The 20,983-nt window shown below is 48.5% G+C and overlaps 2 protein-coding genes and 1 long non-coding RNA gene across 8 annotated transcripts in view; 2 read left to right on the forward strand and 1 right to left on the reverse strand.

Moving 5' to 3' along the window:
• The window catches only part of Xkr8 (XK, Kell blood group complex subunit-related family, member 8), a gene marked incomplete in the record, with an annotated part of 7,484 nt that extends 572 nt beyond the window's left edge, over positions 1-6,912 (forward strand). Inside the window, 2 exon segments of the mRNA XM_013519543.1 lie at positions 1,971-2,167; positions 4,060-6,912. Of these exon segments, the coding sequence (XP_013374997.1) occupies positions 1,971-2,167; positions 4,060-4,784 (922 nt within the window).
• A 190-nt stretch (positions 6,913-7,102) lies between these two features.
• The window catches only part of Eya3 (EYA transcriptional coactivator and phosphatase 3), a 125,125-nt gene continuing 111,244 nt past the window's right edge, over positions 7,103-20,983 (reverse strand). For all 6 annotated transcript variants that reach the window (XM_013519541.1, XM_005394940.2, XM_005394937.2 and 3 more), the window contains 2 exons: positions 13,146-13,246; positions 7,103-10,392 (listed from right to left, as the gene is read on the reverse strand). In XM_013519541.1, the coding sequence (XP_013374995.1) occupies positions 10,312-10,392; positions 13,146-13,246 (182 nt within the window). In that variant the 3' untranslated portion in view covers positions 7,103-10,311. The remainder of the gene's footprint in view (positions 10,393-13,145; positions 13,247-20,983) is intronic.
• LOC106149726 lies at positions 10,401-13,139 on the forward strand. Its single transcript, XR_001236050.1, has 3 exons — positions 10,401-10,702; positions 11,240-11,487; positions 12,723-13,139. It is a non-coding gene; the product is annotated as an uncharacterized LOC106149726 (long non-coding RNA).

Here is a 20,983-nt window from a genome sequence, read left to right on the forward strand (position 1 = left end):
CGGCACCCGCTTCCGGCCCAGGCGAGGAAACGGAGGCACGGGGGGGCGGGGCACGAAGGCGTTCTCGGGCTTCCACACCGACTCCCCCGCGATCGGAGGAGTGGGACGCCCGCTGTGACTTTCTCTGAGCCTCGGTCCCGCCTCTGGGAAGCGGCGATCGATCGGGAGAGCGCGGAGAGCGGCGTGGCGGGCTGGCTGCCCCTCCCGCCGCGCCGCCGTCCTTCCCGCCGTGGGAGGGTCTCGGGCAAGGGCTGACCGTCCCAGGCCTCAGTTTCCTTGTTGTGCCCGTGGGGGTGGTGGTAGTGTCTAGTTCTGTTTTGTGAGGATTAAACAGAGTGACACCTGGTAATTGCCCTGGCACAAAGCAGACATTCGACAAACACCAGCTAGCTTCATGCCACCCGGAGCGCCGCGAGTTCCAGCCACTCCACCCCCAGAGCAGTGCTTGTTCCCTCCCTCCCTGCCACCTTCCCGCCCTCCTTCCCGCCCTCCTTCCCTTCCTTCCCTTTCCTAGGGATTCCACCCAAGGAGAGGGCCTTTTTTGCTTAGCTTAATTTAGTTTAATTTAATTTAAGTTGTTAATTGAGACAGAATCTTGTTAAGTTGCCCAGACTGGGCAAACTTGCAATCTTCCTGCCTCGGCCTCCTGAGTAGGTGGAATTCCAGGCTTGTGCCGTCCCACCTGGCCCCTCTTACCCTCCCTTTCCCAGCTTCCTGCTTCTCCCCGGCCCTTTGCTTCCCACCCTGAGACCGAGTACGGGGGCAGAGGTGGGTGCTGGACACAGCCAGGGTTAGACACAGACAGGTCTTGGCCCGTGCTTTTCAGAACTGTCGGGGTCCGACCAAGATGGAGACATTGAAGTGTGTTGAAGTGATGGGGGATATTTTGAGCAGGGTTAATGGTGATTTATTTTTTACTGTAGGAAAAAAAAAAAAAGGTGGAGAAACTGAAACCATGGGGTCAGAGTCATGAGATAAAGTGAGGACGTCATGTGCGGGATGGGTTGGTGGGGCAGGAGGCAGAATCTGCTCCAGAACCCATTTTTATGAGTTCTCTCCAGAGCTTGACAAAGCTGTTTGGAGTCTCCAGCCTGGGGGAGAGGAGCCTTGAATGTTGCTGTTTTGCTTGAGGGGGACCTACCACACCAGTGAACCCCGGGTGGGTCCGAGGGTCAGGGCAGGCCTCCAGCCCCGCCCTGCTGAGTCCCTCCTGCGTCCTCCTGTCGCCTGTCTCTGGCTAACACTGAGTTTGAAAACGGGCTCCCTGTTCCTGCCCATGCTGAGGCTAAGCGGGGGCCCTTTTGGGACCCTGGGGCCCAGAAGCTCCTGCTCCTTAGTATTATCAGGCGGGGCAGCAGCAGTCCGTGTGCGCTGAATGGATCTGCAGTGGGCGAATGGGCCCAGTGAGATCAGTTCTGTGTGGGGAAGACCTCAGTGCCATCCCATGCCCCCCCTCAAGCCAGTCGCTTCCCAAGGCCTCTTTCTGGATTCCCTGAAGTCTGTGCCAGTCTCTGTCCCTACCAGGCTTTTCACCTTTTCTCCCCAGTCTTTCAGCAGCCTGCTACATGTGATCCCCACTTCCGCTCCACCGCCAGTGACCCCCTCCCACCTGCGTGCTCCACAGGCAGACGCCCGCTCTGCCCCTGGCTGGTCCTTGCTCAGAAGCTCTCCAGGGTGCCTTTGCCTTCTTGATGCTTTTCCCCTTCTGTAAATGGGGCCCTAGCCCATTTACAGAGGAGTAAACAGAGCAAGCTTTGTGATGGACCTGGGACAGTGGGTGCCCAGTAGAAGTTGCATGTATTCCTGTTTTACAGGTGAGGAAACAGGTTCAGAGAGGTTACTGGCTTGCCTGGGGCCCTTAGCATGTATGTGACAAGCTAGGATCAGAGCCTGTCCTAAACCACATGGGTGGAAGCCTGGGGACTGCACAGGACGCTGACCCTGCCCTGTGGGCACTTGTGTGCGCCTAGGTGCCTGCAGGGACTGCGGCAGGGGCTGCTGGTGTGGCAGCAGGCGAAGCCCTCCGAGTTCGACTTGGCCTACGCCGACTTCCTCTCCCTGGACATCAGCATGCTGCGGCTCTTTGAGACCTTCTTGGAGACGGCGCCACAGCTCACGCTGCTGCTGGCCATCGTGCTGCAGAGCGGCCAGGCCGAGTACTACCAGTGTGAGTGCACGCCGCAGGGAACAAGATACACAGAGCCTCGGCCGTGCCAGGATGATAAGATTGTAAAACAAGTAGTTACACTAAGTGTGCTGAGAGATCAGAAGCGGGAGTGGCAGAGGTTGGCAGAGCCTCATAAACCATGGGGGAAGTTTGTACAGTGAGGAGCCTTGGAAGGGCTTCACGTAAAACAAAAGTGACTTGTCTCACAGCCAGCCAGCGGCCAAGGTAGGACTTCATCTCACATCCAATTTAGAGTCCAGGGCCTTCTCTTGGCCTTCAGGATCCCTGCACACCTCAAGGTACCTGCCACTGCCTCCCAGGGGACCCAGTCCTCACCTGCCATCACATAGAGTATGACCCAGGGGTTCTATCTCTACTTCACACAAGAGGAAAGACGTGCATACATGTGAAGGGACTTGCCCTGGGCCACTCAGCACTCATATCTTGTTTGTTTTGGTTTGGTGTTTGGTGTTTTGAGACAGGGTCTCATTATGTAGTGCAAGCTGGCCTTGAATTCATGGCAGCCCTCCTGCCTCAGCCTCCCGAGTGCTGGGATTACAGGAGTGTGCCTCCAAGCACAGCATTGACATATTCTCATTTGTCTGAAGGTGGTAAGTGTCTAGGACCAGGGCCACTTGGAGACAGACTGTATGTATGCCCGGTGGGAAGAAACGAATTTTTCTCAGCTTATTTAGCAAATATTCATTATGTGCCAGGTACTGGGCTGCCAGGGCCGTCCAGATGAGCAGAACCTGTTTCCTACTGTCTAGGAGCTGAGAGGCAAGGAAATACTCACTGTACTTTCACTGTGTGGTGAGACTCCAGGCAGAGGCGGGTGGGGTATTACAGGGACACTTGACATAGCAGAGCGTTGGGGAGGGGTAGGATAGGTGACCCCCGGGGATGTTTGGGCTGGGGGCCGGCAAGGAGGAGCAGGCCTGGGAAGTGGGACGGAAGCCTCTGGGTAGAGCTTGCAAGGTCAGAGGATGCGGCATGCTGGGCCAACTGGAAAGAACGTCTGACCTAGAATGAGGTAGTTAGAGTGATGGCCTCAGATCTGATACCAGGCTGGTGTGGGTTCCCAGTTAACCTCTGCTGAGTGAGAGATGGAAGGGAGCCGGAGGAGAAGAAGCATTCCAGACAGTCCTGCTTCCGTGCTTCCTTGTGGCCCTGTTCTCCTAGTCGGGGGTGAGCAGTCAGGAGGTAGGGTAAGGACGACCCCCCGCAACTTCTGGATCTTGGAAAATCAAGACCTGGGCCCAGGTTGCACATGGCAGGGAGAGGAGGGGCAGGAGGAGGATTTCTGTCACAGCCGGGGCCGTTTCTCCCAGCCCTCAGGACCCCATGGGGTCTCCGGTCTTTTTCTGACCAGGAGGAACGGGGAGCTGGGGCTCTGGTGATCTTCAGATCTAAGAAAGGCTTAGGTTCTTCTGGGGCCCTAGGAGATGCTCAGGATGCAGCCAAAGCCTCGCTGGGGGTGCCAAATGCCGGGTGGCTCTTTATGAGTAACATACACCCTCATCCTTCAGAAATGTCACAGGGTGGCACCTGAAAGTGAAGCGTTGTGTGTTAGGGCTGGCTCCGTACTTGAATCCCCCCTTGCTCCACGTTTAGTAGATTGTGTGACCTCACGAAGCTTTTCTTGCTGCTATTTTCCCTTCCACAAACAGGGATTCTATTTTTTTTTTGGTACTGGGAATCGAACTCAGAACCTTGCGCTTGCCAGGCAGGTGCTTACGCCACTGAGCTATATCGCCGGCTGCAAACAGGGATTCTAATACCTACCTCAGGGCGGCTGAGAGGGCCCTGAAGGTACCAGTGAGCCCCGGGGGGGGGGGGGGGGGCAGGCAGGCTGCCCACAGGTCTCATCTCTTTGCTCTTGCTCCTTGTAGGGTTTGGGGTTGGCACGTCCTTCATGAGCATCTCGTGGGCACTGCTGGACTATCACCAGGCCCTGCGGACCTGCCTTCCCTCCAAGCCCCGGCTGGGCTGGGCCGCTTCTGCCATCTACTTCCTGTGGAACCTGCTGCTGCTGGGTCCCCGACTCCTCGCTGTGGCCCTGTTCTCAGCTCTCTTCCCTCAGTATGTGGCCTTGCACTTCCTGGGCCTGTGGTTGGTGCTGCTGTTCTGGGTCTGGCTTCAGCGGACAGACTTCATGCCAGACCCTGGCTCCGAGTGGCTGTACCGGGCGACAGTGGCCACTATCCTCTATTTCTCCTGGTTCAACGTGTCTGAGGGCCACACTTGTGGCCGGGCCACCATCCACCTGCTGTTCCTCCTGAGTGACAGTGTTCTGCTGGTGGCCACCTGGGTGATATATGGCCCCTGGCTGCCCACTGAGATCTCGTTACACATATGGCTGGCTGTGGGAGGCGTCTGCTTCCTTGGGGGTCTGGCTTTGCGCCTGGGCTACTACCGCTGGCTGCACCCTAGCTGCCGCTGGGAGCCTGATCCGGTGGCTGGAACCCGGGTGGATGGATTCCGGAGTCTCTTTCCGTGTGAACCTTATCAGCAGCTTCGGAACAGACGCATGACTCAGTTGGCTAGGAACTTTTTCCCTAAAGCTAAGGAGGAGGGTGTTTTGCCAAGGAAGGGAGAGGTGAATGGGGTCATTTAGGCAGCACAGACCCAGTGACAAGGGGTTCACCGTGTGAACAAAATGAGAAGGGCTGGCACTAGAGGGCCAGGGGTGCCAGTTATGTACAAGCCATGTTGGCAGAACGGGAACCTTTCTCAACCAGTAGAGCTGGTGCACCCAGAACTTGCCCTTGTTGGTATTTTCACCACTCTGCCACCTCTCAAGAGGTGGAAGTGCTGTCCCACCTTTTGCTTCCTCTATCCTGGGCTAAAAGGCCCCAGGAGTTCTCCAGAGCCCTTCCCTGCCCCACCTCATTCATTTAATTTATTCAACAAATGTTTACTGAAAGCACTTTATGTGCCATGAAGAGTATTGTAACCTTGGACCCAGCTGCCACCCTAGCTTCGCTCCCTACCTGGTTGAACCAATCCTGGGTAGAGCGCAAAGGCTGGAGGCCAGGACTCCCAACTCTGGGTAGCCTGTCAGTCCCTCCAGGGTGTCTGTGCAGCTGGCCCGGCTCTGCCCCTGTTCTCCAGGGGCTGTCTTTCAACCAAGTGCCTTGTGGACCTGTGGTCTGGGCCTTGCACAGCCTGTTGAGTATTTTTGTTCTTTAGCCAGTGTACCTTCTACCTCAGAGTCCATTCAGATGAAGGGAATATGTCTCTGCAAGTGAAGACGCATGTACATGTTTGATAGTATTATAAGGTTATTATTAAAACCTCGCAAAATCCTCCAGTCTGTGTCATTAAAAAAAAAAAAAAATCTACCACTCCTGGAGAGAAGAGGCAGGGACATGAAATTCTTTGAAATTGGTGAAGGCCTTTGGAGCAGATAAAGAAGGCTGTGCCTTGGTGGCGGGACATGGGGGAAGGCTGCCTTGGGTGTGACTTTTCCTCCTTGTTTTCTAAGTTGCAGGTGCTAGGTGGATTCCAGTGCATTCTCTTGCTACGAGCTCTGCTGCTGGGCCGGGCAGGGGTAGCCATAAGCATCTCTGGGACTAAGAAGTGTGAGAGACCAGGTGGACAATGATGTCTTACTTTTCTCATTGCTGGGACAAAATACCTGACCCCCACAAATTAAAGAAGGAAAGGTTTATTTTGGTTCACAGTTTACAGAGGTTTCAGTCCATAGTCTGCTGGCTGCAAGGCCTGGTGGCCTGGTAGAGGACAAAACAGTCCATAGTATGGCAGGCGGGAGGCAGTTAAGCAGCAAGCAGCAGCGGCAACAAAGCAAGTCTCCCTTTCCCTTTTATCCCATCCAGGCTACAAGGCTTTTAGGTGGTGCCACTCAAACCCCAGGGTGGGTCTTACTATCCACACCAAGAACAACCCTAAACCAGTCTGTGCTAACCCAGTTATCACACCTTAATGCACATTACATGCTCTTAGTCCACATTCACACACCTTCAATCCAGCTCCCCAAAGCTCCACTTATGAGTGCATGAGGCTGTGTGGGGACATCTAGACACAAACCATAATAGCCTGTCAGGAGCTCTATGAAGTTGGTGGCAAGGTGGTGTACGGGATTCTGGTGAAATTCCAGGAAGGGTGAATCTCCCTGCTTGGGAGGTGTATGGTTTGAAGAAAAAATAGGGATGGGGCGCTGGAGAAGGAAAAGGTTTCAGTCACCACTGATGGGATTCACGGTAGTTCTGTCATTTGTTGCAGTGGAGACAGTAAATAGGATAAGTAAAGAGTCAGTATGTCAGGTAGTGTGTGTGATGTGCTAGGAAGCCGAGAGGGAGGTGTTCTCTTGCCGGGATTGCCAACAGGGAAGCCTCCCTGAGAAACAGCCTCAGCGGGAGAGCCGGCGAGCCACGTCAGCAGACTGTGGCCTGTGGCCTACAAATGGGATAAGGAGCAGAGCCTGGGGTCACCATTGGTGGCTTGAATCATCATGGAAAGAATGTGGCAAGCATTATCCCGTCTCATTTTCATTGCCTCATACAGAGCAGTTGATGTGACAGTGAAATCAGGCCAAATCAAAAGAGGTTTGGTATCACTTTGTCAGTTTTATTGCTTTCGTGATTTAAGCCCAGCAAGCATTGACTTCTCATTTATTAAAGTTCAGCACATTTGACAGCAAATGAAATCTCATTCCAGTTCTAAATCTTAAAAAGCAGTGTCTCTTAGAAACAATTCAGAAATAAATGCTCCCTTGCAAATTATTTAAACATACTCCTTTCGTTTTCCCATTTATACCAAATGGCTAGCTTTTACTTTTTTTGAAGTTGATGACCCAGTTATTGAAGGGTTAATATCTTTCTAAAAACTCTACACAATCCTTAGCCCTGATTAGGACCCTACATGGGTTGGGCAACTGGGGTGATCCATTCAGAAAAGACAACAGGAAAAAGCTGTATAGAAAATAAAAATTTTATTTTTTTCAAGTTTATAAGATAGTTCCCATTACATATAACATTATGGTCAAGGATTCTACAGCCACGAATGCCCGCAGTCACATAAATAGATCCAACCCAGTCAATGCCTTTCCCTGCCAACAGAGGCATCTGAAGTCCAGAGGGAGTCATGTCTGGAGAAGTCCTTCCCGGGATGGCTCGGTCAGTGCATTAGGAACTTGCTAAGGAACCTTGCTTGCTACAGCTGGCGCAGAGCTGGGGGAGGGAGGACAGCCTGCTGGTGGGGCGGGGACACAACCGGGTCTTCCCTCTTGTGGTTAAGGTATTTCAAGGTGCTCAGGAGGAGCTCACTGCTCCTCCTTGGGGAGTGCAGAGCAAGAGGAAGGCCCAGCTCTCACTCCCTGTCTGGACCACGGCTCTCCCACAGGAGGAAGCCACTGTGCTCTGCTGCAGTTCAGGGGCACCGACATCCACTCAAGGTAGTGTCCCAGCTCCATGCGCTGGACTCCATGCGCTCCAAGCTGGACTTGGCCAATGAGATTCTAACCGGGAGCTGTGAAGCTGAGTTTGCGTAAACTGCAAACACATCAGAGCAAGTCTTTTGGGATATCAGGTTTGCCTCCCAACTTGCAGAGCAGAAAATAGGCCTCCCCCCGCCCAACAAAAGCCTCAACAGGCACCTAAGTGTAGAGGAGGCGTCCTCTCTCCTGGTCACCACCAGCTGCCCAGGGGTACAGAACAGGGTGATGCTAAGGCACAATTTTACATTCGAAAGTCAAGCCACCTCTTACCCTAGGACACATCTGATACCTCCAGAGCCACCAGACAGCCCTGGCCACGAGAGGTCCGGACCACCCTTAGGAACCATGGTGCGGGGCTGAAGGACTCACTTGGCCAGTTTCACAGGCACTTGTTCCAGTAAAGGGGCGGCCTCTTGCTGAAAAGACCCACAGTACCCTTGGCCGCAGCTTCCAACAGCTCTTGATGCTTTCCGCTCCTCTTCCTTCCTGGTGTCTGTGCCAGGGAGGTGGTGAGAAGGGCGGTGCTTGCTCCCTGGACAGATCCCTTGGACAGGGCCAGGAAGCTCCCGCTGTCTGCCCTGACCCAGGGTGCCAGCTGCCGGGATGGAGCACAGGCTGCTCTTAGAGCCCCCTCACTGCTCCTCGCCAAGTTCAAGTCCCTTTTGAAAAAAAGAGCTAAGCTGAGAAGTCAGGGCAAGAGGAAAAAGGCCACTGAACAGGAGTCCGAGTCATTCTAATAAAGAGCCTGCCGCAGGTGGGGAAAGTGTGCGTGGCATGCGTGCGTGGGGTGCCAGCGTGCAGCCTCCTAAGCCCACAGCCCACTCAGCACCAACAGGGGGCTTTTGTCCAGGGCAAGAAATAGTGATACTGCAATGGGGGCACCTGAGGCATGAAAGTAAAATCCACCCAGAGCTTCTAAGATGGACCATGGGCTGCACAGACCCAGCAGGTCTGACTCGGACTCCTCCTTCCCCCTCACCTCACCTGGAAATGCGGCCAGAGAGGTGACCGAGTGATGCGTGCCAACCTAGCTCCTCTCCCAAAACTCCCCTCTTAAACTGAGTCACGAAGCACTTTCCCTTCAGCTCTGAAAGGAGTGTCTGCGCGGCCTCTCCTGATATGGGCAACCTGGCTTGCCCTGGGCAGCATCTCTCTGGGGATAAGCAGTTAGAGCAGGGGTTGGTCAAAGAGCTTGTTCTCGCTGAGGACCAAGGCTGCATGTGGGAGGCGCTTACACAGCAGCCTGTCTGTGGAGCCAGGAAAGCTACAGCTCCTCAGCTTGGGGCGCTTTATCCTGCTTGAGTAGGGGCCTGGGCTGGTCCTGGAGAGATGAGGCAACCAGCACAGGGCTGGGCTACAAGGTTGCGACTACAGCCCAGGCCTCCACTCAGCTTCCCAGGGGACATAAAGTAAGGCAGCCAGCGCCCTCACTGAAATCAGGAAAGATTTCTCTCCTTCCCATTTCCAAATGGGAGTTGAAGAGTGCAGTGTTCTATGGGGAACTGGGTATTGATTACAGCAATGTGCACTCCACTTCCAGGCTGAGATCTGGGTAAAGAGGTGCCTGGGCTATCCCGCGTGTGGCTGAAGGGCTTCCTCACAGGAAGCAGTGAGAAGCCTGTTCTTGGACTTCATTCTGACCCCTTGGGCAGGGCGTGGCCAGGGCTGCACGTGAGGTCAGACGGCAGCATCTGCTAGGACAGAGGAGGCAGGGTGAGCTTCTGGTGGAGGTGCTTCTCTATAGGAGGAACAGGTGGAACCCTCCTGACCTGAAAGCCAAAGAAGCTGAAATTCCTAAGAAACCCAAGTCCCTTCTACCCGGTGTGGAGGTGAAGCCTCCTGGGACAGTCTCTGAATGTAGAGTCACGCTGAACGCTTAGGATTTAAAGGAAGGAGTCTCCAGGGGTGCCGTGTGGTTAGAGGGGAAGAGGGACTAGCAAGGGAACTAAGGCTTCTAGGATGCGAACTGCCAAAGCCTGAAGTTCATCAGTGTCCAGTGCCCCACGGCAGAAGGGAACATTCCAGAAAGCAGACCACTGGAGCAACTAAAGAGGTGCTGCGGCCACAGAGAGGTATTTCCAATATTTCATTTACTATTTCCACAGAAACTTCCTATGCCCTTTTCTTGCTAGAAACAGAGAAATGGGGAAAACCTGCTTCACAGACCAGACCCTTACCTATAAAAATAACATACACATTCCTGGGAAAAAGTTCTGTAGCTAAGGGTCTTAAAAGACTGCAGGAGACAGGAGACGTTCTTATGAAAGGCTGCTTGCTGCAGCTCCCCTCTCACCATCGGTTAAGAGAGCGCACAGACTGGCCAGAGACCAACAGTCCAACTAGGCCCCAAGAACTGCCTTTCTTTTTCTTCATTTTTTGGAAACAAAACACAGAAGAATTAAAAGCACTGTAGTTGCAGTGAGTCTACTGTTGTCTCTATCCCAATGTTCCCCGCATCTGTACAAGGATGAACACCGGGCCGCGGGTCACTCTTAGCAGAAGTTGTAGCTGTTGGTTCTGATTGTGTTCTCGCCAGCATTCCATGGAGAAGGAGGTGGGGAGGGCGGGGAGGGAGACAGGGAGGGAGGAAGGGGCAGGGAGAGTGTTCCAAGTTCCCAGGTGACTGGGCCTCTGGCTCCCTTCAGAGTGAAAAGGAGCTCAGGAGGAAGGCTCTGTATTCCAGTTCTTAGAGAAAATCAAGCTCCAAAGCCTGGTGAAGGGACACTAGGTCTCCGTGGTTTGTGATCCTCCAGAAAGGCATGTTGTGCTGGAAGAGAGGAGGACAGCAGGTTAACCCAACCGGTTTCCGAAGCCTCCGCTCACGCAGAAGCTCATGCTCCTCCGCATCCCTTGCTGTCCCAGGTGCTTGCTAACTACTCCCACCCGCCTCACGGTGCTGTCACAGGGGTGATGTGAGTCACGCATACGCACAAGGACTTTGTGCGTAACAGGACGCTTTACAAATGTGAGAAATTTTTATCAGGCTTCAGTGGTAACTCCGTGCTTTTGACATATACCTGTTCTAACTATACACAGGGTCTTCAGGATCAAATAAAATAGCCAAGATAAGAAACTAGGTAAGAAATTTCAAATAACACTAATTTGTTAGAAAAACAGTATGAGTATAAAAATCTTAGCAATCTATTGTGTATTTGTAGTGTTTCCTTTCCTTCTCCCATTTTTATTTAAAGAAAAAGAAAGATCACTTTTAGAAGATTAGTATTAGTATAAGACTACATTGTCTTAGCTGGGGGTGGGGGGGTGGGGGATAGTGTGTGTGTGTGTGAGAGAGAGAAAGAGACAGAGACACAGAGAGAGAGAGAGAGAGAGAGAGAGACAGAGAGCGAGCGAGCAAGCGAGCGAGCAATATGCCTGTAATCCTAGCACTGGGGAGGCTGGGAGGCTGAGAATTGCTTTGAGTTCAAGGCCAACTACAAAGTGAGTTCAAGGCTGGCTGAAGTGCCTAGCAAAACTCTGTCTCAAAAAGACAACCTCCCCAAATACCCCCACCCCACACACCCGAAGACTACACTGTCTTGTAGATAGTAAATTTCCTGTAACTTTCAGAGTACAGGGTCTACATCTTTTTTTAAAATTTTATTTTTTGATACCAGGAATCAAACTCATGACCTAACACTTGCTAGGTGTTGGGAGCTGCTGGAGCTGGAGATTGGTCATATGGGAGATGGCAGGACAGAGCCAGAGTGCCGCAAGCAGTCAAGCTACCTCAGTATTGAAAGAAGGATCCTGCCTGGACAGTTACTGTCATTAATCACTAGGCAACATCACCTCTGCTGATACTAACTTTGCAGGAGTTTAAAATAAATGCCCCTACTGTTGAAATCAGTCTTCTTCCCATCAGGTAAGAGGTAACTCCACCTGACCCAGCTCGACTCTTTGTCTTTATTTTTCTCATACCCACTGCTGTTTCTCTCCGGGGTACAACGAGAGACCAGCGAGATGCCCCACAGCTAGGCAGGTGCTGTGCCGGTGAGCTATATCCCTGGCCCTCATTTTTTTTTGAGACAGCGTCTGGCTTTGTAATTCAAGCTGACCTCGAGTTCATGATGCAGCCCAGCTTGAATTCACAGAGACTCTCCTGCCTCAGCCTTTTTAGTGTTGGGATTACACTACACCTGGCAGGGTCTAAGTCTTGTCCATTTGCAAAATGTAGAATATACAGATCCGGGAAATAATAATTTTATCATATCATGTGGTCAAAAATCTGCTAAGAATGCTATGCTTGTTCTAAGCCACAATTCAAAGCAGAGCTTTGATAAACCAAGTGCTACAAACCATGTTCCATGAAGTTACAGGTTTTATTGTCTTGAACAAACTGGTGTTTAAGTTACTCAGAACACTGAGGTCCTAGAATATAGTTCTCTGGATGCATTTTTTTCCATAATGTAGAGAGGAGGAAGCGGACTTCCTTTTATGCTCAGGAGTGCCAGACTAGGACCAGTATGTGAGAGAGACATTTTTGCTCAATGAAGGAGTCACACCTTAGCAGCTCCCATAACCTCACGGTGGAACAGGCTGCCTGTGAATTAGCATCTTCATCCTTGGGTATGCTCATGCAGCAACTAGTTTCCTGTCAGACAGGCTGCAGGAAAGATTTTCTCACAGGGAGGGGGTTGAACAGATAAAGTGTTAAGAAATTTTTTAATTAGTCTACTTTACTCTACTATTTTTGATTTTTTTTTTTTGTTTTTTTTTCCGGTACCGGGAACTGAACTCATGACCTTGTGCTTGCCAGGCAGGTGCTGTGCCGCTGAGCTAAATCCCCAGCCCCTACTTTACTATTATGGCAGCGGTGAGCATTGAGCCCAGAGCCTCATGCATTCTGGGCAAGTGCTCTATCACTGAGCTACACCCCAAGCTCCAGTGGGTGTATTTTACGGTACATGGTCACAGACGTCAGCTTCGAGATGCCAACAGTCTCTGACCTACTATTTCCTATATTAAAAAGGGATGAGCTGGGCTGGAACCTGTAGAGTGATGGTGTTACCATCAGAACAAAGTTATGAGGGCTCAAAAGCAGGAAGGATTTTCCTACAAAAACAACTGCCAACTGATTATGTATTTGCTCCTCCCCAGAATCCGAAGCCTGGAAAAATCAGAATAATTTGCCTTTTTGCTGTAAAGCAGGATGTTCTTGAGAAGGCAATGCGATGACCATGGGCCCGTTTCAGGATTAACGAGGGGAATGCCTACAACAGGGCTCAAAGTAGGATCCAACAACTTACAGAGAAACTCCATTTGGAGAGAAGAGTGATCTTTTTCTTTAAAGGAAAACAGAAGAGGAGAAGAAAAGGAAACACTACAAATGTCTAACGGAGTGCTAAGGTCTTTGTACTTCTACCATTTTTTCTTTTTTGGTTTTTCTCCGGTACCGGGAACCGAACTCACGACCTTGTACTTGCCAGGCAGGCGCTTTGCCGCTGAGCTAAATCCCCAGCCCCTACCATTTTTAATTGCCTGTTGCAACGCTACCCAGGCTACTCTCTTCACCACTGTTACCTGCTTGGCTGCGATTTCTTCATCTCGCCCGTCTCCAATCACTACATATGTGACTTTCTTTCCAAACCTCGACACAATTCTCTCAAAGCAGCTCTCTTTACCTGATAAGAAAAAGAAACTTTCTGTTAGGATATTCTCCGCCCCAGAAGGAAGAAAACGACTGCTGCTAGGTTTGCCCATCGACACTTAGGCAAGTGGCAGCCTACGTAGGTCGCTTGGTGAGGAGTTCGGGGTGGCAGCCAGAGAACACAGTGAATGTGAAATTGTGCCATTATAACAACCACCTTTTAAAACCTGCACACTCAGGACAAAGTCCCTAAGGTCTTGGCACAAGGTGATTTCTTACAATGGGAGGCGATGGGGCTAGGTTGTGTGAGGCCTGTGAACATTACTTCTCTCTGTTGCACTTTATAGCTTACAAGCACTTGTTTACTTATTCTTTCATTTAATTTTCAAAATAATCTGAGCCAGGCTTGGTAGCACATGCCTGTAATCCCAGCACTCGGGAGGCTGAGACAGGAGGATCATTGTAAGTTCGAGGCCAGCCTGGGCTACAAAGTGAGCTCAAGGCCATCCTGAACTGTATAGCGAGTCCCTGTCTCAAAAAGACCAAAAAAAAAAAAAAAAATCTACTGAGAGGTACCATTCCCTACTTTACAATGGGACTCAAGGTTTAAGGACTTGTCCTAGATCCCAACAAGCCACTAGCTAGAATTTGGACTTAGGGCACCTGACTCCAAATCCAGGTTCTAGCCCTTGTACCATGAATATATATATATATTTTTTAAAAGACAGGGTCTCACTGTGTGCTCTATCCTGGGCTTGAACGCACAATCCTCTTGCCCCTGTCTTTCATTAGTTAGGGTTACAGGTGTGCCTCGCAGTGAATGATTTCTTCAGGGAAACATTTTAAGGTAGGAAAAAGAAGTAGAAGCTTAAAGTCTGGATTTCTTGTCAGAATGAAGTTACAGACAAAAAACTATTTCCCTCCCAATTCTTCATTTTCCAGAAATGGTCCTGGGCATGAGTCTTGTGTCTTTTGGGGGTAGAAATCCCAGAAGGGAACTAAGGAAAGTGACCAATTCAAATGACATCAGCATTCGTCATGCTGAGAATTTCCCCACTTACTACACTTCGGAGTTGTGACTGAGAGACTGCGTCACTAAGACTGGCCTTGGGAAATGGGTGATTTAGACCCACTGCAGACCATCCTGAATTGATGCCAGTGTATCACAATTAAATCCCAGCCCTGGAACTAACACCCAGGCACGCACAGATGGTGGTACTGTGGGAAGGGTAACTTAGCTACATAAGTAAAAGGAACTTATATCCCCTGCACAGATCTAATTTACCTTCTCTTCTACGTCATATTTCTCTGCTCCTGCCTGCTTCTTCAGTTAAGCAAAGTCCTAACTTTGCTTCCTTCCTCATCCTGCTCCACTAACCTCATTTTTCCTTCTTGCCAGAGGCGGGGATTTAGCGCAGCCTCTTACTGTGTCTATAAGTACCCCTTCCTCACCACACTTGACTGCCCCCTGCTGGAAATCGACTGTAACACACATACAAAGACAGGACTACAGCAAATCCCAGACTTGAGAACTTTCAGATACAGCACACCTCAAATTATGAGCATTCATAGACGCAAACCAATTATGTAAGGAGCTCACGTGTCTGCCAGACACTATCACAGCTGTGCTGCTGTGTGCTCACTGCAGTGTGACAGTGTAGAACAGCACAGCAGAGCCCAGCATGTCTGGAAGCAAGAGGAAAAGCAGTGGAGACGCAGAGAGGACTGGCAGGAAGCGCAAAGCAGTAACCACGCAAAGGACAGTGGAAATAACTAAGACTGGACCGAGGCAGAAAGATGGTAGACGTCGCCCTACCATCTTCCGCCTGCCCTCCCTCCTCCAGTTAGAAACTCTCTTCTCATCAGATCCCTCCGCGCAATCCCCTAGATGCCAGGTGTTGCACTGTACCATTTTAAGGTAACTGTAAAAGTAAAAACAGTTTACTTACACTATTTGTGTGTGCATTTTTTTTACGCTTTGCATTGTATATTTGTGTCAAAGGTGTGTAAGACTTAGTGTAGAAGGGTTTGTTTTTTTTGAGACAGTTTTGCTGTGCACTTCCAACTGGCCTTGAACTCACTAGGTAGCCCAAGCTGGCCTCAAACTTGCGGTGGTCCTTCCACCTCAGCCTTTCAAGCGCTGGAATTACAGGCATGTGTCACCATGCCCAGGGGAAGGGTTCTTTGTTTAATTTCATTCCAACCATTATAGCTTTTTTTTTTTTTAAGAGTAGGCAAGATTTATTGGGGACCAGGAATAGCTCCTGAGAGACAGGAAGGGTCTCAAGTGGGTTGCCCCATTACAGCTTTACAAGCTGGGCCAACCTCTGCGAGACCTATAATCTAGTGTGATCTGTCTATAGCAGTCATGGTGATTGACGGCAAGCATGCTGCAGCCAGCTGTTTGTTACCATTGGACGCTCTAAAGCAGGGTTGGCAAACTTGAAGCACACATTTTTTTTTAAAGACAAAGGATGTTAATGTAAGAGTTGCCTTTTCTAAACTGAAACCTCAGCATTCAGGTTTAATTGCAGCATTGGCAGTCTGCGGTAAGTAAGTGGGGTTTGGGTGGCAGTTTATGTGCTTGTCTCTGAAAGTCTGGCATTACTGGTCTATAGAAAAGAACTTCTGCCTTGGATTTCAGACTTTTTTCTAAGACCCAGCAAAAGGGACATCTCATTTAGGGACAAAGACACAGAGACATGTTCATTGTCCTGGCACACACAGTACACTGTACAATGTCCCCTCTAAAAGAATTAAGAGACTAAGAGTTCTTAACAGGTCAAGGTGAAGTAGCAACTTCAGGAATATGGACACCAAAAATGACTGAAATAAAGCTGGTAAAATATTTTCGTGTATCTCTCAGAACAATCCCAGATATGTCCTTTCCTGTTCAGGGGGATGAGACCAATGACCAGTCAGTTTACCCAATGCCTAGCAGCTAGAGCTGGGGAACCACAAGACCAAGCCTTCGGGGAATATTAGTTTCTGGGTTCCCACTAATAAAACCACTGCTGGTGTTTTCAGAAATGATTTTGGGAATTCTCTTTTATGTGCAAGATCACAGAGTGACCACTGAGTCCACTGAAAAAAATGTACAGATCAGGAAAAGAAAAACTTGTATAAATACTTTCATACTAAATTTATTGAGCTGGGTGTGGTGACGCAGGCCTGTAACTCCAGCACTTGGGAGGCTGAGGTAGGAGGATCACCAAAAGAAATTTTTTGGGGGTACTAGGAATTGAACTCAGGACCTTGTACTTGCCAGGTAGGAGCTTGTGCCACTGAGCTATATCCCTGCCCCTGCAAGAGTCTGAGACTAGCTTGGGCTACATAGGGAGTTCAATGCCAGATTCCTGCACTAGAAAGTGAAACCTTGGCTCAAAACACCAAAGAGAGAGAGAATGAAAGACAGAGCGAGAGAACAAGAGAGAGAGAGACAGACAGAGAGAGAGAGAAAGAGAGAGAGAGAGAGAGAGAGAGAGAGAGAGAGAGAGAAAGAGAGAGAGTTCTCATGAGATTAATACGTTTTCTTTGCCTCTACAATTACAAGAGGTTCTCAAAGTGGTGGCCATTAGCTCCCAGACATTTATTAGTACGGCACACTGCTGAAGTGTGTATATGGGTGAACTCTCTATATTTTTTTTCATGGTGCTGAAGATTGAACCTAGGGCTCTACACATGTTAGGAAAGCACTCTACCACAGCCACACATCCGGCCCAAGAGAACCACACTTCTGAAACCCCTCTTCTTTCGCTCCCACTTTACAGTTTCTGTGAAAGCCTCAAATCTCCTGCTGTGGTTACCATGGCACCAGGTCTCCCTGCAGCTTCATAAATTAGCTCTGGATGAAAAAAGACTGAGGAAAACACCAAGTAAGCACACTTCCTGTCAGAAGGAAGAAAACCACTTCTATCAGCTTGAGGAGCCTGTGCGTGCCAGGACTCAGTATAACGAGCTCCACAGAACATCTACCAGTCAGGGTTGGGTGCTCACAGTGAGTGCTCTGGGCTCCCACGAGGTGCACAGTAAAGCAGCAGTGGTGACTGATGTGAAAAGGAGCTTTCAGGCCCGTCTTCCTGGTGCCCTATCCCTTGTAAATGAAAAATTCAGCCATATAAAAATGTGTGCAGAGTAAAAAGCCCAAATATCTGCCTAGCTACCTACTACCAACTCAGTTTTGTCAAATCTTCAGTTGCTTTAGATTAAAAACTATGAATAAACTTTTAAATAGATATTATACTCTACATTATCCGATTGTATGTGTCTGTCTTTTCTTATGTGTTAAACACTAGTTTTCATATTCATTCTTATCTTTTTGATTTTTGTAGCACTGTTTTTTTTTTTGTCTTTTTGAGACAGGGCCCTGCTATGCAGTTCAGGCTGGCCTTGAACTCACTTTGTAGCCCAGGCTGGCGTGAACTGGCCACAATCCTCCTGTCTCAACCTTCCAAGTGCTGGAATTACAGACGTGCACCACCATGCCTGGCTTAGCACTGAGAGTTGAATGCAGGGCCTTGTATATGAGAAGCAAATGGTCTTCCACTAAGCTCCATCCCAGCCCTCATCCACTTTTAACTGGAATATAATATTCTATTATTTGTCAGTTTTTTTTTTTCTTTTTTTGAGACATGGTCTTGTTATGTAGTTTAGGCTGGGCTTGAGCTCACTCTGCAGCACAGGTTGGCCTCAAACTCCTGCCTCAGCCTCCTGAGTGCTGGGATTATAGGTGTGCGCCACCACGCCTGGCCCTGTTTGTCTAGTTCTATTTATCTATTTTCTTCTTAACAGACAGGTCCACAGACCAATTTTTCCATTATAAACTAGGTTATAAAAAAAAAAAATCCCCCATTATGCATGTGAGAATTACTCAAGGCAGGGATCTACATATTTTTTATGCAAAGAGTCACAGTAAATATTCCAGGCTTTGCAGGCCAGGTAGTCTCTGGGGCAACTATTCAGTTTAGCTCCTGCAGGTGAAAGCAGACATGAATGAATGGGTGAGGTTATGTTTCAATAAAACGTTACAAACACAGGTGGGAAATAGGATGTGGCTCCCCTGCCGTAAAGTGTGTATGCATGTATGCATGTACGGAACTGCTTCATCAACTGCTTGGTCAAACTGTATTGCACAGTAATAAACTGTTCTCCAAAAAAGGTTATATCTATTTTCAATCCCACCTGCAGAGCAACAAAGCTTAATAGACTTTTCACTATCAGATTTAAATTTCTGTCTGACAGGAGAGAAAGGCTCAACGTTTTTTTGGGGGGGTGTCTTTTTGAGACAGGGTCTCGCTATGTAGTTCACGCTGGCCTTGAGCTCACTTTGTAGCCCAGGCTGGTCTCGAACTCCCAACGATCCTCCTGCCTCAGCCTCCTGAGTGCTGGGATTATAGGCGTGTGCCACCAGGCCTGGCAAGGCTCAACATTTTAAATTTGTATTTCCTTAATTTGCATGTTGTTCTTGGTGAGGTTAAGGAATTCTCATATGTTTACTGACAGTTTGGTGTTCCTTTTCATAAACTAGCTGTTTCAAAGTTTTTGCCTATTTTTCTTTTCTCTCTCTTTTTTTCTTTTTTGATTATCTGTGGGCTGGGGATGTATCTCAGTGGTGCAGCACCTGCCTGGCAAGCGTGAGGCCCTGAATTTGATTCTCAGTACCACAAACAAACACACAAGCAAACTGATTATATGCTGATTGGCAGAAGTTCTTTACAGTTTCTGTACATTAATTGTCAAAGGTGTTGCAGATACCTTTCCCAGTCTGTGGCTTACCTTGTTATTGTACATAAAATTAAAAGCTTCATGTAATTGTAATGTTTTTTTTGTTTTTAAGAATATCTTTTGCCTCACGTAAGATATTTGAGATCACACAGACATTCTTCTGTATTTTCTTCTGAAAAAGTTTTGGTAGGTCTTTCCTCAGATACAGGCTAGTGGCGCAATTCCTCCTTTAGGTCTTTGTTCAAAAGGTACCTGTTTATGGAGCCCTTCCCTAACTCCTATTTAAAACACAGCGACCTTAGTGGCTGAGGATGTAGCTCAGTGGTAGACTGCTTGCCCAGCAAATGCAAAGTGCTGGGTTTGATCCTCAAAACTGCAACAAACAACAGGACCCTAACTTGTCTCCTGATTTTTATCCACAGAACTTATTACCATATGATGTGTTCTGTTTGTTTATTGACGGTCTCCCCAAATTATGGGAACCCCCCCCAATGTAGCTCCAGTTCTTAGAATAATGCCTGGCACATAATAGGAGATCAGTACATGTTTGAAGGAGAGAGAACGGAAGGAAAATGTTAACAGACCTGGTGGGCTTACTCATGATCTCTATGGATACTGGAATATTAAAAAAATTAGATGCATTTTTTAATGGAGAAAGCTGACGAATAGGCATGTAGTAGATGAAAAAAATAATTGGAGCTCATCTTTAAACTCTAAGGCCCTCTTCTCTGTTACAACAGGGAAGTAAGGCCTACACACAGAGTGAAGGGGCAGGGTAAAGGAATGGCTGCCTTACTCCTCTCTCCCTAGACCACGTACAGCATGCAGAGAGTAGAGCAGGACAGTCTGCTCCTCTCCAGCCTCACAAGCTGATTTTATACAAACCTGGGATCAAGTAATTAATCCATCTAAGTACTTACTGAAAACCTATCATTTCATATATTTATTAAATAGGTTTTGGGGGGTTAAAAAGAACCTTGATATAGTCTAATTTGATTTTCACAACTTGCCTCACAGATTCTCCTTTTATATGAGAACACTGAGGTTTATGAAATAAGACATTTTGTTTATGGCAAGAGCTATATCCCCATGGACTTATATCCCCACAAGCACCTGCCTGCCAAACACAATGTCTTGAGTTCAATTCCTGGTACAAAAAGTGGAGGAGCAAGCAGGACTTGAACCTTGGTCCTTAATTTTTTAAAAAAAATTTTAAAACTTGTGCAAAGTAAGCATAACAGCCAGGTGCAGTGGCACATGCCCGTTGTCCCAGCTACTTGAGAGACTGAGGCAGGAAGATTGCTTGAGTCAAGGAGTTTAGGGCTAGCCTGGGCAACACAGAGAGTTACAATGAAGGATAACATGAAACTCACTAATTTAACATTTAAATTTAAAAAATCATGGTTAAAAAGTATATAACAAATTTATTATCTTAATCATTTTCAAACATAGAGGTCAATAGTGTTAAGAATTCTCACACTTTTGTGCAACAAATTTCCAGAACTTTCTCATCTTGCAACACTAAAATTCTAGATCCACTAGACAACAACTCCATACTTACCCCATCCCGGTAACCACTATTCTACTTTCTGTTCCTATGAGTTTCACTGCTCTCAGCATCTCACACATAGGTAGAATCACACAGTATTTGTCTTTTTGTGACAGCCTTCTTTCACTTAGCATATTATTTCCAGGTTCACCTAAGTTGTAGTATGTGACAGGGTTTTTCTCTTTTAGGCTGAATAATAGCTCATTGTATGGAACACTACATTTTGTCTATCCATTCATTCACTGATAGGCACTTGGGTTGTTCTACCTCTTGGCTACTGTGAATAACGCTGCTATGAGCATGGATGTACAAGCATTTTTTTGATGTCCTGCTTCTGGATAGTTGGACACAACTGAAGACTCTGAGACCCAATTCTTTTGGGTATTTCCCCCCAGCAGTGGGATTACTGGATCATCCAATCGTTCTATTTTGACTGTTTTGAGCAATCATCATACTGTTCTCCATAGCAGCTGCATCACTCTATAATCCCAACAGTGC

This window comes from Chinchilla lanigera, unplaced genomic scaffold, assembly GCF_000276665.1.
Source record: "Chinchilla lanigera isolate Chin_1 unplaced genomic scaffold, ChiLan1.0 scaffold00051, whole genome shotgun sequence".
Classification (NCBI taxonomy): domain Eukaryota; kingdom Metazoa; phylum Chordata; class Mammalia; order Rodentia; family Chinchillidae; genus Chinchilla; species Chinchilla lanigera.